Below are 17907 nucleotides of genomic sequence, written 5' to 3' on the forward strand. Positions count from 1 at the left end.
GGGTATATGCCCAGTACTGGGATTGCTGGGATGTATGGTACTTCTATTTTTAGTATTTTAAGGAACCTCCATACTGTTCTTCATAGTGGCTGTATCAATTTACATTCCCACCAACAGTGTAAGAGGGTTCCCTTTCCTCCACACCCTCTCCAGCATTTTTTGTTTGTAGATTTTTTGATGATGCCCATTCGGAATGGTGTGAGGTGATACCACATTCTGGTTTTGATTTGTATTTCTCTAATGATTACTGACGCTGAGCATCCATCCTTTCATGTGTTTGTTGGCAATCTGTATATCTTCTTTGGAGAAATGTCTATTTAGGTCTTCTGCCCATTTTTGGATTGGGTTGTTTGCTTTTTTGATATTGAGCTGTGTGAGCTGCTTGTATATTTTGGAGATAATGCTTTGTCAGTTGCTTCATTTGCAAATATTTTCTCCCATTCTGAGGGTTGTCTTTTCGTCTTGTTTATTGTTTCCTTTGCTGTGCAAAAGCTTTTAAGTTTCGTTAGGTCCCATTTGTGCGTTTTTGTTTTTATTTCCGTTTCTCTAGGAGGTGGGTCAAAAAGGATCTTGCTGTGATTTATGTCACAGAGTGTTCTGCCTGTGTTTTCCTCTAAGAGTTTGATAGTGTCTGGCCTTACATTTAGGTCTTTAATGCATTTTGAGGTTTTTTTGTGTGTATGGTGTTAGGGAGTGTTCTAATTTCATTCTTTCACATGTAGCTGTCCAGTTCTCCCAGCACCACTTATTGAAGAGGCTGTCTTTTCTCCACTGTATGTTCTTGCCTCCTTTATCAAAGATAAGGTGACCGTATGTGCGTGGGTTTATCTCTGGGCTTTCTGTCCTCTTCCATTGATCTATATTTCTGTTTTTGTGCCAGTACCGTACTGTCTTGATTACTGTAGCTTTGTAGTATAGTCTGAATTCAGGGAGCCTAATTCCTCCAGCTCTGTTTTTCTTTCACAGGATTGCTTTGGCTCTTTGGGGTCTTCTGTGTTTCCACACAAATTGTGAAATTTTTATTCTAGTTCTGTGAAAAATGCCATTGCTAGTTTGATAGGGATGGCATTGAATCTGTAGATTGCTTTGGGTAGTAGAGTCATTTTCACAGTGTTGACTCCTCCAGTCCAAGAACATGGTATATCTCTCCGTCTGTTTGTGTCATCTTTAATTTCTTTCATCAGTGTCTTATAGTTTTCTGCATACAGGTCTTTTGTCTCCTTAGGTAGGTTTATTCCTAGCTATTTTATTTTTGTTGCAATGGTAAATGGGAGTGTTCCCTTAATTTCTCTTTCATATTTTTCATCATTAGTGTATAGGAATGCAAGAGATTTCTGTGCATTAATGTTGTATCCTGCTACTTTACCAAATTCATTGATTAGCTCTAGTAGTTTTCTAGCAGCATCTTTAGGATTCTCTATGTATAGTATCATGTCATCTGCAAACAGTGACACCTTAATTCTTCTTTTCTGATTTGGATTCCTTTTATTTCATTTTCTTCTCTGACTGCTGTGGCTAAAACTTCCAAAACTATGTTGAATAATAGTGGTGAGAGTGGGCAACCTTGTCTTGTTCCTGATCTTAGAGGAAATGTTTTCAGTTTTTCACCATTGAGAACGATGTTGGCTGTGGGTTTGTCATATATGGCCTTTATTATGTTGAGGTAAGTTCCCTCTATGCCCACTTTCTTGAGAGTTTTTATCATAAAAGGGTGTTGAATTTTGTCAGAAGCTTTTTCTGCATCTGTTGAGATGATCATATGGATTTTCTCCTTTTATTTGTTAATATGGTTTATCACATTGATTGATTTGCATATATTGAAGAGTCCTTGCATTCTTGGGATAAACCCCACTTGATCATGGTGTATGATCCTTTTAATGTGCTGTTGGATTCTGTTTGCTAGTATTTTGTTGAGGATTTTTGCATCTATGTTCATCAGTGATATTGGCTTGTGGTTTTCTTTTTTTGTGACATCTTTGTCTGGTTTTCATATCTGGGTGACGGTGGCCTAGTAGAATGAGTTTGGGAGTGTTCCTCCCTCTACTATATCTTGGAAGAGTTTGAGTAGGATAGGTGTTAGCTCTTCTGTAAATGTTTGATAGAATTCGTCTGTGAAACCATCTGGGCCTGGGCTTTTGTTTGTTGGAAGATTTTTAATCACAGTTTCAAGTTCAGTGTTTGTGATTGGTCTGCTTATATTTTCTATTTCTTCCTGGTTCAGTCTCGAAAGGTTGGGCTTTTCTAAGAATTTGTTCATTACTTCCAGGTTGTCCATTTTATTGGCATATAGTTGCTTGTAGTAATCTCTCATGATCCTTTGTATCTCTGGAGTGTCAGTTGTTACTTCTCCTTTTTCATTTCTAATTCTATTGATTTGAGTCTTCTCCCTTTTTTTCTTGTTGAGTCTGTCTAATGGTTTATCAATTTTGTTTATCTTCTCAAAGAACCAGCTTTTAGTTTTATTGATCTTTGCTATTGTTTCCTTCATTTCTTTTTCATTTATTTCTGATCTGATCATTATGATTTCTTTCCTTCTGCTAACTTTAGGGGTTTTTTGTTCTCTTTCTCTAATTGCTTTCGGTGTAAGTTTAGGTTGTTTATTTGAGATTTTTCTTGTTTCTTGAGGTAGGATTGTATTGCTATAAACTTCCTTCTTAGAACTGCCTTTGCTGCATCCCATAGGTTTTGGGTCATCATGTTTTCATTATCATTTGTTTCTAGGTATTTTGTAATTTCCTCTTGGTTTCTTCAGTGATCTCTTGGTTGTTTAATAGCGTACTGTTTAGCCTCCATGTGTTAGTTGTTTTACAGTTTTTTTCCTGTAATTGATATTGTCTCATAGCATTCTGGTCGGGAAAGATACTTGATATGATTTCAATTTTCTTAAATTTACCAAGGCTTGATTTGTGACCCAAAATATAATCTATCCTGGAGAATGTTCCATGAGTATTTGAGAAGAAAGTGTATTCTGTTGCTTTTGGATGGAATGTCCTATAAATATCAATTAAATCCATCTTGTTTAATGTATCATTTGAAGCTTGTGTTTCCTTATTTATTTTCATTTTGGTTGATCTGTCCATTGGTGAAAGTGGGGTGTTAAAGTCCCCTACTCTGATTGTGTTACTGTCGACTTCCCCTTTTATGGCTGTTAGCAATTGCCTATGTATTGAGGTGCTCCTATGTTGGGTGCATAAATATTTACAATTGGTATATCTTCTTCTTGGATTGATCCCTTGATCATTATGTAGTGTCTTCTTTGTCTCTTGTAATAGTCTTATTTTAAAGTCTATTTGTCTGATATGAGAATTGCTACACCAGCTTTCTTTTGATTTCTATTTGCATGGAATATCTTTTTCCATCCCCTCTCTTTCAGTCTGTACGTTTTCCTAGGTCTGAAGTGGGTCTGTGTACACAGCCTATATATGGGTCTTGTTTTTGTATCCATTCATCCAGTCTGTGTCTTTTGGTTGGAGCTTTTAATCCATTTATATTTAAGGTAATTGTTGATATGTATGTTCCTGTTACCATTTTCTTAATTGTTTTTGCTTTGTTATTGTAGGTCTTTTCCTTCTCTCGTGTTTCCTGCGTAGAGAAGTTCCTTTAACATTTGTTGTAAAGCTGGTTTGGTGGTGCTGAATTCTCTTAGCTTTTGCTTGTCTGTAAAGGTTTTAATTTCTCCGTCAAATCTGAATGAAATCCTTGCTGGGTAGAGTAATCTTGGTTTTAGGTTTTTGCCTTTCATGACTTTAAGTATGTCCTGCTACTCCCTTCTGGCTTGCAGAGTTTCTGCTGAAACATAAGCTGTTAACCTTATGGGGATTCCCTTGTATCTTATTTGTTGTTTTTCCCTTGCTGCTTTCAATATTTTTTCTATGTATTTAATTTTTGATAGTTTGATTAATATGTGTCTTGGCATGTTTCTCCTTGGATTTCTCCTGTATGGGAGTCTCAGCGCTTCCTGGACTTGATTGACTATTTCCATTCCCATATTAGAGAAGTTTTCAACTATAATCTCTTCAAATGTTTTCTCTTCCTTTCTTTTTCTCTTTTTCTTCTGGGACCCCTATAATTTGAATGTTGGTGTATTTAATGTTGTCCCAGAGGTCTCTGAGACTGTTCTCAATTCTTTTCATTCTTTTTTCTTTATTCTGCTCTGCGGTAGTTATATCCACTATTTTGTCTTCCAGGTCACTTATGCATTCTTCTGCCTCAGTTATTCTGCTATTGATTCCTTCTAGAGAATTTTTAATTTCATTTGCTGTGTTCATCTGTCTTTGTTTGCTCTTTAGTTCTTCTAGGTCCTTATTAAACGTTTCTTATATTTTCTCCATTCTATTTCCAAGATTTTGGATCATCTTTAGTATCACTACTCTGAATTCTTTTTCAGGTAGACTGCCTATTTCCTCTTCATTTGTTTGGTCTGGTGGGTTTTTACCTTGCTCCTTCATCTGCAGCGTATTTCTCTGTCTTCTCATTTTGCTTAACTTACTGTGTTTGGTGTCTCCTTCTCACAGGCTGCAGGTTCATAGTTCCCATTGTTTTTGGTGTCTGCCCCCAGTGGGTATGGTTGGTTCAGTGGATTGTGTAGGCTTCCTGGTGCAGGGGAATGGTGCCTGTGTTCTGGTGGATGAGGCTGGATCTTGTCTTTCTGGTGGGCAGGACTGTGTCCAGTGGTGTGTTTTGGGGTGTCTGTGAACTTATTATGATTTTAGGCAGCCTCTCTGCTAATGGGTGGGGATGTGCTCCTGTCTTGCTAGTTTTTTGGCATAGGGTGTCCAGCACTGGAGCTTGCTGGTCATTGAATGGAGCTGAGTCTTAGCATTGAGATGGAAATCTCTGGGAGAGCTCTCACTGATTGATATTACGTGGGGCCGGGACGTCCCTGGTGGTCTGATGTCCTGAACTCGGCTCTCCCACCTCAAAGGCTCAGGTCTGACACCCGGCTGGAGCACCAAGACCCTGTCAGCCACACGGCCATCCAAGAAGGATAGAATGGAAGGTGAGAAGTCAGCAAAAGGCAGGTCTAACAGGTTTGATTCTGAATAGAATACAGCTGAAAAGTGAATATTAGGAGATTAATTGTAAAGTAGATTCTCCTAAAGGTGCTGAAAATTGCAAGAAATCACTTGCCAAATTTGAGCAAGCATCAGAGCCTATAGGATAGGTTTGTAAACCAGTTGTACTGTATGAAATTGATCAAGTACAGTTCATGATATATAGTAAATAAATCAATGTATGAAAAAATAAAAACATTGGGCTTCCCTGGTGGCGCAGTGGTTGGGAATCTGCCTGCCAATGCAGGGGACACGGGTTCGAGCCCTGGTCCGGGAAGATCCCACATGCCGCGGAGCAACTGGGCCCGTGAGCCACAACTACTGAGCCTGCGCGTCTGGAGCCTGTGCCCCGCAACAAGAGAGGCCACGACAGTGAAAGGCCCACGCACCGCGATGAAGAGTGGCCCCCGCTTGCCACAACTAGAGAAAGCCCTCACACAGAAACGAAGACCCAACACAGCCAAAAATAAATAAATTAAAAAAAATAAAAAATAAAAAAAAATAAAAACATTAATGAGTTTATTAATATATGTAAAGTAGTTAAGGCATATTACTCTCATGGAAATTTTAAGTGACAGGCCTTCAGAGTAAACACTCAAGTGGATACTCTAAGGAAAAGATAAATGAACTCTGTAATAAAGAAATTTTTAAAACGTAACTTAGGTTATTAAGAATCCTATATATCCTCTTACTCCAGAAAATGTGTAGAATTATTGCTTTGATAGTGTAGTGTTTTTTTTTTATTAAATGATGTTTAATTAATTAATTAATGTTTATTTATTTATTTATTTATGGCTGCGCTGGGTCTTTGTTTCTGAGCGAGGGCCCTCTCCAGCTGCGGCAAGCGGGGGCCACTCCATCGCGGTGCGCGGGCCTCTCACCATCGCGGCCTCTCCTGTTGTGGAGCACAAGCTCCAGATGCGCAGGCCCAGTAATTATGGCTCACGGGCCCAGCCGCTCCGCGGCATGTGGGATCCTCCCAGACCAGGGCTCAAACCTGCGTCCCCTGCACCGGCAGGCAGACCCCCAACCACTGCGCCACCAGGGAAGCCCAGTGTAGTGTTTTTAATACACTTTTTTCATTTTCAGTAGTGAGAAAAAGTAGATTTTGAAAAGGATAATTTTTACGTTGAAAATTGTTTTTGTTATATATTCTATTTACTGTCTGTGTAATTTGCTTTCACTTTTTTTTTTTTGGAAGTGGAACTTGATGTCTTCTAATACCCTATGCCACACATTTGACTACAGAGATGTTGCTGTCCCATTCTTCTATAACCTAAAAGCAAACAGCTTAATGACTGTTTCACATTCACGGTATTGCTAAGAAACTGATTATAGCACCTGAAGAATCCCATCAGTATTTAATATTTGAAAAAATGTGTCAAGACCGAATACTTCACTTAATTAGAAAATGATTAGAAACAACCTCGTTCCCCCCGTATTGCCTTTCCTTCCTAATAATTTATCTGCAAATGGTTTTTCTATCTGTTTTTAAAAGGAATGCTTTTTTGAGCTTTAGGGAAATATTTTTCATTTGAATTCACTCTTTACCATCTTGATAATAGTTCTTTTGTTTCCTGAAAAAACGGGGCAGTTTAATCTTTAAATTTTTTTTGCATTTGCTTAAAGCATTTCAGTTATCATTTTCATTTATGTGCCTTCACATATTTTATATATAAATGCATTTATCTTTATACCTTCATATTTGTCCCTGGGGCAACAGAGGAATAGTGTTCCAGAATTGCTTACTTATGCCAGCTCTTGTTGATCTGAGATTTATAATTCAGCTTTCCTCCAAGGATTTTGACACTTGGATGTATTCTGCTGTATAGAAATGTACCTGAATTTCCTTTTGGAATTAATTGGCTGGCAACTGAATTGTCTATTTTTAACTTACCTGTTTTCATACTGCTGCTTGGATTGCAATGCCACAAGCAAACCACATGTTTTATCTTTACTCATTCTTTTATTCTTTATAAAATGTGTCTATTTTCTTATAAGGATCACACATTGGTAATATTATTTTTGTCCTGGTAATATTATTTTTGTCCTTCTAAAAGTAATGTCTCTGAATGTGATGGTGAAGAATGGTAAGTGGAATCATTATGTCCAGAACATTGCTTACATGTTGACATCATGTTTCTTTCTTCATTTGAGCACCTGTTCTCCTTTGGAAATTTACTTGTTTTCATAGATATTTCAGATATTTCATCCTCCTTACTTGATAAGGAAGTTTATATTTTTTTCTATCTCTCTGTGTATGTACATTGAACATGCATATCCATCTCCATTTGATTTCAGTTCTTTTGTACTTTGATGATTTCTGGATCCAAGTTGGAAAAAATATGGACCTAGCCATGCAAGGTCCACCTCTTAACTTCTTTGCTATCATTTGCCACTGCTGCTGCTTATCTTGCATCTCCTATTGGTAACTGAATGCTACATTTATAATCAGAATTATTTCTCTTCTGTGACATTTGCCATTCTTTTTCATCCAGACTATGATCTGCCTTCTGATTTCCATGGAATAATACAAGTGGCCATTACTATACTCCTTCAAGTGCTAGAAGCTTCCAAATATTTTGAATTTTCTCTTATTTTTCTTATTAGGGTGCAGCATAGATGCCAAGCAAGTTGAGGAACAATCTGCAGCTGCAAATGAAGAAGTACTTTTTCCTTTCTGTAGGGAACCAAGTTATTTTGAAATCCCTACAAAAGAATTTCAGCAACCATCACAAATAACAGAGAGTACTATTCATGAAATCCCAACAAAAGACACACCAAGTTCTCATACAACAGGTGCAGGGCATGCTTCATTTACCATTGAATTTGATGACAGTACCCCAGGGAAAGTAACTATTAGAGATCATGTGACAAAATTTACTTCTGATCAGCGCCACAAATCAAAGAAGTCTTCTCCTGGAACTCAAGACCTGCCAGGGATTCAAACTGGAATGATGGCACCGGAAAACAAAGTAGCTGACTGGCTAGCACAGAACAACCCTCCTCAGATGGTATGGGAAAGATCAGAAGAGGATTCCAAAAGTATTAAAAGTGATGTTCCAGTTTACTTAAAAAGGTTGAAAGGTAAAGTGAATTGATCATTTCAGAACTTGCTATTTTATGGTAAAGTTCAGTCTTCACAGTTACCAAACTACTATTAGATAAATAATTATATGGTATAAAGCTTCTGCATTTTTGAAGGTTTATATTTGATTTTAAAGCTCAAAAGCCAGCCATACTGCCCACATCCAACTTACTCATTCAAAACAGTCTGCCTACATTTTCTTGCCAAAACCAGATTGGTTTTGTAAATTTGTATGTATGCCATTAAATATGTTTCTTTTTCTTATGGAAATAAAAGATTCATTCAGTTCACCAGTGGAATTCCCTAGAAGGCAGTTCTCATCATTTTCTTGACTTAAGGAAAAGATATATTCAATTCTGTTCTTCTCTATTATGTGCTTCCTGTAAAATGGCAGTATGTAGATTTTGAAAGTTTTAAGCCATTGGATAATGGGCTGACAGTTCTACTTTGGTAATATAGTCACATTGTTGGTAGAGTGTTTCAAACTGTTCTCAGGTTATTACTCATGTCATGAAACAAAAATTTTTTTGTTTAGAGATACTGGGAATTAATTGAATTAAGAATTTTTTCACTAGTAAGACTTTTGTAAAAATTGTAGTTGAATGTTTATTTGTGAAATAATTATTATATATGTTTTATTAGTATAATACTTGACCAAAGTTAGTAAAATCTTTCTTTATACCTGTATATCAAAGTATCAACTGATCATTTTTTTCCATTGATTTTGCTAATTAAATTAATTTAGAATTTTCTGAATACAGTTTTACGTTACTCTATCTTAATTTTATTCAACAAGCTGTCTATAAGGGAAAAGATTGCATGTTAATCTGACCATTCTGTTACTATACAAAAAGTTAAAGAGCTTTAAAAGAACACTCGTTGAGGTCAGAGATTATATATTACTTACCTTATATCTCTTTCCTGGGGCTTGAGTATGTGATAGGTACTCAGTAATTTGAATAAACAATGAATGACTTCACTATCATTGACAAGACTGACCCTGGTTTAACCTGTACTTTATGGCTTGGGATTCTGTTCAGCTAATGAAGAAATACCTATTTCTGATTTACTTCTAAGGCATTTCAGGATAGTGAGATGGTGTGACTACCTAATTCTTTGTCAGGGCCTATTTCTATATTTAATTATAATCATAAGCAATTACCTGGCATATGAACTTTTAAAATGTGATTGTTGTCTTTACTCCTACTAGATAATAACAAATATATAATGGAGACCTATACCTATATAGGTTAAAGCTCACAAATGAAAGCTACCCATTTGTAAATTGATCATTTTTATGAATTGGATAAGATAATACTGATATCCTCGTATAATGTAAAAAGTACTATGAACTTTGAAAATTTAGAAATGACATCGTCTTTTTTAGACCACCCTTAATAAACATACAAAACTGAGCTAAAATATCCTTTTAAAAGCCACCATTAAAAAGTACCTTTATGGGACTTCCCTGGAGTTCCAGTGGTTAAGACTCCGTGCTTCCACTGCAGGGGGCACGAGTTCCATCCCTGGTGGGGGAACTAAGATCCCGCATGCCACTCAGTGTGGCCAAAAAAAAAAAGAAAAATGAAAAACAAAAAACTTTTATTACATCCTTTTATTATAACTGTATTTTTAGTTGTAATAACTATTTTCTGTTTTAGCTGTTATTTTGATTCCATATAGAGGCATTAATGCTCACATTCACACTGTATTTGTAATTCGTTATTAGATATTTAAGAACCTTACCAGAAATTATTACAAATTATTATTATCCCTCAAAGTTGATTTATAAGTAGATATACATTCTAGTATGTTGCTATTGCTTAGAACCCTGCTTTTGGATTTGCTGCCTTCAGGCCATTTTACAAACCATCCAAGAAAATGTCTTTGTGAATATAACTCATTTTTGATCCAAGATAGATCCATTTTATTTCTTCAGACATATTTGTGAATGACATTTTACTTTTCCCCAAAGTCAGAGCTGCCATCATTAGATAAAGATTTTCCACAATTTAAGATATCAAAAGTATATATCTAGTCTCTAGATAAATATAAGTATAGCAAATTGTAACAATTTTACAATAATAGACTTTCAGCAACTGCTTAGTCAAAAACTTGAAAGTAGGTAAAACAAAACAACTTTGCTCCTGCAAGAGTGAAGTGCACGTGCTTTGGGACAGTTAAAGAAAATAATGTTCACAAAGCCCATACACTTTTACCCTTTAGGAGAGTTGCAGCTTTTTTTGGCCACAACTCCTGACTAGGTTACAGCTAATCTACCCTTAAAAATACTGAAAGAACTTCAACATATTAATGCCTGATTAATAACAGACAAAACAGAAAGAATCTTGTTAAGAACAGTTCCCAGTGATTTTTTTTTTTTTGTTAAGTAAGAACAGAAATTGCAGTTCTGATCAGATGTGTTATCTTCTATAACACTGAGAAATGCAAAAAGAATAATAATTTTTGAAAAAAGAAAATGGCTAATCTATAGAGAATTTTTAACCTATAACTTAAAGAAAAGATACTGAAAGGACCTGACACCAAATAAGTGCCAAATTTTTGTATGGTGTTACAAGAACTAAATTCTGTGAAGATGGCATTTTCATATTGTGTACGTGTGTGATATGGGTTGTCTGGTCTTACTGCACATGAAATGTGGGAGTTTAGTTATTTACAGCTCTCACAAACCGGATTCCTTTTCAGTGCGTCCAGTGCAATATGAAATAGGTTGTACAATGTCCTGTTTTTAATGAGTTTTGTATTTGAACTAGTAGTTTTGTTTGGTTCTGCATTCGATCTGCCTATCCCTAGCTTAATTACCAAGGCACAAATTCCATTAATTAAATTAAACACCATTTTTTTCCTTTCAGATTGCATTTTCAGTAGTTGCTACTTTGAAGAAAGATTTCAGATTTAGTCCTGGAAGTATTGGAATACACGTGGTTGACTAGAGTAATTTATAGCTTTCTTCTAAAGAGCTATCATTTAAGCCCTCATTTGTGATTCAGCCCTCATTTGTGATTCAATCTAAAACATGCATAGAATAACTCTTGACTTTCCATTAAATTCATGCTATAATAATATAATAATTGTAATTTGATTATTTCTTCTAGTTTACTTATTATTTAGATAATAAGAATTCTAAATCAGTGAAAAATCAAGTAATTTTCATAAACTTTCACATTTAATCCCTAATAGAACTATGAAGGGTAACAAAAAAACCTCTGGTAGGAAGCTGATGTTTTCATAATTCAACTACAGTATTCTAACTTGACTCTATATGCTTAACAGAGAAGACATATTTTTATCTAGTTATATTTAGCACCATGCCATTTGTCTGGTAGATTTATGTAGGATTTCATAGACTGCGCTTTTCCATGCTAGGCCTTTTAGCATGCTTTATTTAACTCGCTGAAGCCACCAGAGTTTAAATGAGCACACATGCAAAATTGCAAAACTTCTCATAGCTAGAAAGAGGTTGGTAAAGAATTGTACAATAATTGGTGGAAACTACAAATTTGCATTGTTATATTAAAAAGGCAAGGTATGCTATACTTTTGGAAGTTTTGAACGTCACTGAAAGTTAAGTTTCATCACATTTTTTATGGCATTTGCATTCTCTTTTCCTGTGTAATGATAAACACTTCAGTGGGATCACACTTTTTTCTGTCTTTTTCTCTCTAATGCTAAAAATAAATTTTTGATTGCTTAAATAAGGTATAAGGTTTAAAGGCAGGATAAATGTTTAATGTTATAAATACAGACTGTCACAGATGATATAGCATTGCTTATCTGTTAAGGCATTGGTGAACCATTATAAAGTTAAAATTTGGAGAAAGAAAAGTAATCCTATTCAGTTGTTTATAAAGGACTCATTGTTGGTTGATAAAATTTGAATGTAAGCATTGCAGTTGAGGGAAGTTTGCAGAGCCTGTTACTGAAAAGAACATATGACTTTTGATTGAAAAGGGGAAGGGGACAAAACAAGCAGCACCTTTGTATGTGCTTCTAATTTTCTACATGGGATTTTTTCCTTCTCTATTATGCGGTTTCTTTTTTGTGTCCAGGAAATAAACATGATGATGGTACACAAAGTGACTCAGAAAATGCTGGGGCTCACAGGCGCTGTAGCAAACGTGCAACTCTTGAGGAACACTTAAGGCGCCACCATTCAGAACAGAAAAAGCTACAGAAGGCCCAGGCTACTGAAAAGCATCAAGACCAAGCTGTTGTAAGTCAAACTGCTTTTATGATTGCATTCTTTGATGAAGACAGTCCCAGAAAAAGAAGGTCATATTCTTTTACTCACAGTACGGGAATCTTGTGTCAGGAAACTACTTATACAGCACCACATACAAAACTTGAAAAAACAAAATCTCCAACAGCAGATGCCAAAGTGGTTTCTTTGTCTTTACAGACTAGCTCTGCGCACCACAGAGGGGGGCATGGTGTTCCACATGGGAAATTGTTAAAACAGAAATCAGAGGAGCCATCGGTGTCAATTCCCTTCCTACAAACTGCATTATTAAGAAGTTCAGGGAGTCTGGGGCACAGACCAAGCCAGGAGATGGATAAAATGTTAAAAAATCAAGCTACTTCTGCTGCTTCTGAAAAGGATAATGATGATGACCAAAGTGACAAGGGTACTTATACCATTGAGTTAGAGAATCCCAACAGTGAGGAAGTGGAAGCAAGGAAAATGATTGACAAGGTAAATAATTGAAATTTGGGTATGATATTAGTTTTCTCGTGGTGTATTACTATTGGAAATTACTAGAGAGTATAAAATGTTTTCATGTAGTCAGTATCTTGAAACTTTAGGATTTTGTTAGGGAACTGCAAGACTAACAATAAGACCAAAATGCTTTCTGAGTTTATTCTGCTTATATTCTGAATTTGCCCGAGTTTCATATGTGAAGTCCTGTATGTATAAGCTGATTGGACCTTTTAAAGTTGTATAAATTTAAGATTGACTTTTCAAATGCTATACTTTGGCCATTCTCACTTTGCATTTATTTAAAAACTAAAAATCAAAACCAGATTGCTATGACTCTGTTAATATAAACATGAACATTAACTGATAATAAACAAAGGTTTCCTGCCTACTAATTTCATTTTGGAAGCAGATGAAAATACATATGTTTTAATCAATTTTGTTCTTTTTCCTTAGTTTCTTCTCTTAATTTCTATTCAGTGCTGTCTGTGGTGATAGAAAAGTGTATAAAAACAAAATCAGTGTGTTTATGATACTCTGAGTTTAACCAAGTGTATACCTAGTCATGATGATTATTTACATTTCAGATTTGATTTTTGATGTTATCGGTTAATGTGTATAATGATTGTTGTATGATTTAAAAAGTAGTTTTGCTTCCAGTAATGGAAGGTTGACTTTAGAATCAGCTGTATATTTTATCCCCTGGAAGATAGAAACATAAATTTGGCTAAACATTAATCTCTTGTTTAAGTTCTTGTTACTCAGCACGTGAGCAGCATTAGCATCATTAGGGAGCTTGTTAGAAATACAAAATCTCAGGCCCATCTTAAACATACTGAATCAGAATCTGCTTTAAAGGAGGGTTCATATGCACATTAACATTTGAGATGCACTGGTTCAGATGATGAGTTTACATAGTGGTCTTTTAGAGAGTAGACAAGGTAAATAACCCTTGGGGATACAGGAAAATTATTAGGACTTACGTTTACTTTTTTTATATATATATAAATTTAATTATTTTATTTATTTTTGGCTGCGTTGGGTCTTCGTTTCTGCGCACGGGCTTTCTCTAGTTGCGGCGAGCGGGGGCTACTCTCGGTTGCAGTGCGCAGGCTTCTCGTTGCGGTGGCTTCTCTTGTTGTGGAACATGGGCTCTAGGTGCACGGGCTTCAGTAGTTGTTGCATGCGGGCTCAGTAGTTGTGGCTCGCGGGCTCTAGAGCACAGTCTCGGTAGTTGTGGCACATGGGCTTAGTTGCTCCGCGGCATGTGGGATCTTCCCCGGCCAGGGCTCGAACCTGTGTCCCCTGCATTGGCAAGCGGATTCTTAACCACTCCGCCACCAGGGAAGCCCTGGATTTATGTTTACTTTTTTTTTTTTTTAATTTATTTATTTATTTTTGGCTGCGTTGGGTCTTCGTTGCTGCCTGCGGGCTTTCTCTAGTTGTGGCGAGCAGGGGCTACTCTTTGTTGTGCACGGGCTTCTCATTGTGGTGGCTTCTCTTGTTGCGGAGCACGGGCTCTAGAGCGCAGGCTCAGTAGTTGTGGCGCATGGGCTTCGTTACTCTGTGGCGTGTGAGAACTTCCCAGACCAGGGCTTGAACCCGTGTCCCCTGCATTGGCAAGCGGATTCTTAACCACTGCGCCACCACGGAAGGCCTGTGTTTACTTTTAATTTCATAGTTTTTATTTCTATTTAGGAGTGTGTTCTATAGTGTATGTATGTAATTTCTAATATCCATTTATTGAGGAGCACATGCTCAAAATTTTTTACTGTTGGGGTATAGACTTCCAAACTTTTGGAGACCCATTAATTTAGGAAATAGATGTTATGAAAGTTGTTAATAAGCGAAATAAAGCAATTAAGAAATAGATAAAGTGATTTTTCTGATTATATTAAAGGAAATCTAAGAACACGGTGGTAGCAATAGAAAATGACTCTTGGTGATTTCGAATTATTTTCATCATTGGGAATCAATAATGACATTTCTTTCAGATTATTTTAAAGTTTATAATTTTTCCTCTGGTTATTGAGAACAAGTATAGTGCTATTTAAAATACTGTCAAATAGAAAATAAAAGGATAGGTTTCGAAAAAAAAAAGAGAGTGCTAAGAAGTTTTAAAATTCAGATTAATATTAATTTTATCCTATTATAGCTTTGTTTGGTTTATGGATATTTCATTCATAGTTATTGATGTTTTCTCTATTAAAAGATCTTACAGTGAGGGGTTATATTGTAGTATTTAAGAACGTGAACACTTGCAGGCAGACAGATTTGAGATTAAGTGCAAACCCTACATGTACTAGATATAAGTACATTGAGTAAACTCGAGTAAACTAACCTCTTTAAGCCTGTGTTTATTTTTTTAATAAACTGGAGATTTCACTAAGTTATGAAAAGAATTCAATAAAATATATAAAAGTCTTATTACAATGCCTATCTTATAGTTAAAGGTCTATAAACGTTAGCTATGTTATTACCCTTACTAGGAGTTTCCACATATGAATCTCTACACTAGGTATTGATTAATCCTGAAAAGTTCCTCAGCATTGAAAGGGCCAAATCTGAAGCTCAAGTGGAAGGTACAGTGCAAGGGAATAGCCTGTCCAGAAGAGCAGAAAGCCAAGAAAGAAGTCACTGTTGCAGATGAGACTCTTTAAAAGTAAACTGCTGGATAGAGAGAGGGACCACAAAACCTGGTGTATACCTGCTGTCTATAATTATCATAAGCATCTTTTTTTCATTTTCAAAAAGAGCCCCAGTTTCCATGACAAATTATACGGTCAAACTATGGATAAAGGAAACCAAGATTTTAAAGCAGGATTCATTTAAGGGAATAATGTCAGGATGTGACTAAGTAGATAATTCAGAGTCATTCTTGGTTTGTATAAACCAGAAAACAAAGCTAAGACCGTAAGTCTAGGGAAGAACAAGAATCACTACATTATCTTGTGAATACCAAAGAAAAAGAGCTGAGATTCTACTAGCTGTGGTTAAAGCTTCAGGCTAACTAAAGTCAGGCTCTGGGGAAACAAATGTCTGAAGAAAATGAGGTAACCTGTGGGCCTGAAGAAAACAAAGACCAAAAATAGTCAGAATCAAGGCATAAGAAGGACTTTGGGAGGATGGGAGTAGATTCAAGCATCATATCGAATTGCTTGGGTAAGCTGTCATCCATTTTCTCCCCTTTGAAGTTAGGATGTGTGGCATGGAAGTTGGGACCATCAGCTGTTGTCCATCTGAATTTAATTGTTGTTTGGTCCTGAAAAAATGTGGTCTCTTTCCCTTTTTACTCCCTTATTTGAGAGCTGGTGTATTTCATTAATTTATACTTTTATCAACCTTTATTCAACATCAACCATGTGCCAGGCTTTGTGTTAGGAGAGAGAGATTGCAACTGAAAAGACAGAGTTCTTCCCCTCAATAACTAAGTATGTGGAGGGACGGAAATACACAAGTGAAAACATATGAATTAAAAACGGTATGATGAATGCTTTGATAAACCAACTCTTCAAGGAAGGGTACCAGTAGCTTACATGAGGGGATCTCAGGTTAAATATCTTTTCCTCAGAGAAGTCTTTAGCTATCCAATCTAAGGAAACCTCCCTAGTCACTGTCAAATCAGCTTGTTTCCTTTTAATCATAAGCTTTTTAACCAGGTGATAGTTTCCTATTTATTTATTTGCCTCCCCACTCCACTATAACACACACACGCGTGCGTCTGCACACAAGAATATAAACTTCATGACTGCAGGAACCTAGTGCCTGGTATATAAAATGTCCTCAATAAATATTGAATTTAATTGCCAACTGAGCTCATTTTGAAACATGTGGAATTAATCCTTTAACAGGTATGGTCAAGGAGGGTTTTCCAAAAATATGGAGCAACCTTTTCAAAAGCACAGGAGGGTAGAGGACTTGCTCAGAGGACCACAGTTACTTTTAGAGAGATGAGATTGGACTAGATCTTGAAGGCCCCTACATATCATACGAAGAACTTTAGATTTTTTAATGCTAAAGGCAGTGGTGAATCATTGAAAGCTTTTAAATCTGGCAGTGATGTGCAAATCACTGTTGTAAGTGTGAAGAATGGATTGAAAATTGGAAAGGCTGGAAGCAGAGAAGGCAATTAAAAAGCTGCTGACATGTCCAGTAGTCAGTTGGATATAAAGGTCTGGATCTTAGGAAAGATACAAAGGTCTGGGCTAAAATAACAGTTTTGGAATTATAAGAGAGTAGATGTGAATGCAGAATAATAGATGAGATCACTTGGAAAGAATGTATAGCATGAGAAGAGGCAAAGTATGAAATTTTTAGCAACACCAGTGTGGGTGGACAAAGGAATAAGAGTGAATAAAGGAGGATCAAACAGAGGACTAAGAGAAAACCAAAAGAAAATAGTATCTTGGAGTCAAAAACTCACTTACTCAAAAAGTTGAGTAAGCAGCAGTGTTACATGATACACTGATATTAAATATGATAAGCACTAGAATGCCTTTTCAGTTTTTCCCCAAAATACATTGTATTTCTGGGTCTAGAGAAGATAAGCAGAACATATGTTTCCATCTTAACTCAGGAGAAGTTGCATACTGTTAAAATGTGATCTCTTTAAAGAGATGACCAAGCTGAAATCCTATTATCTTTTTCAGTGCTGGTTGTATTGTTAAGTAGTTAAAAGGTGCTGAGATATCCACACCCCAACCCCCAAGTTATGGGATTACAGCATTTTGGTTTGTACTTTTGTGTTGTGTGTTTGTCCGTAGATAAGCTTATTTTATGCTTTGTCCCCAAATTTACCTTTCATAATATTAACACAAATGTCTGTTATTTATAAAGAACTCTTAAGTTTTACATCTAAGCTTACATGGAGATGCGCTATAATAAGAAAGTGCTGTTAACTGCCTGGATTAAAGGTAATTATCTTCCATTGCAATGATAATCTCCCCTAGACCTCCCTCCTTTGACTTCCCTATGGTACCTAGAGAACCCATCATAGTAGCAGTTTCTTTCCCCACTCCTTCGTCCACAGTTCTGCCGAGGGAAGAGGA

General features: G+C 36.3%; 1 protein-coding gene and 1 long non-coding RNA gene across 26 annotated transcripts in view; one reads left to right on the plus strand and one right to left on the minus strand.

Annotated features, from left to right (window-relative positions):
- The window catches only part of CEP170 (centrosomal protein 170), a 144357-nt gene that overhangs the window by 81350 nt on the left and 45100 nt on the right, over nt 1–17907 (plus strand). For 13 of the 25 annotated variants that reach the window (XM_082469981.1, XM_082469980.1, XM_082469971.1 and 10 more), the window contains 2 exons: nt 7665–8141; nt 12213–12856. In XM_082469981.1, the coding sequence (XP_082326107.1) occupies nt 7665–8141; nt 12213–12856 (1121 nt within the window). The remainder of the gene's footprint in view (nt 1–7664; nt 8142–12212; nt 12857–17907) is intronic. The other 12 variants (XM_082469966.1, XM_082469967.1, XM_082469968.1 and 9 more) reach the window with 2 other exon arrangements.
- LOC309665210 overlaps nt 1–17907 on the minus strand; it is a 402660-nt gene that overhangs the window by 29654 nt on the left and 355099 nt on the right. The window lies entirely within an intron of this gene.

This window comes from Balaenoptera physalus (genome assembly GCF_965194825.1).
Source record: "Balaenoptera physalus genome assembly, chromosome: 1".
NCBI lineage: Eukaryota > Metazoa > Chordata > Mammalia > Artiodactyla > Balaenopteridae > Balaenoptera > Balaenoptera physalus.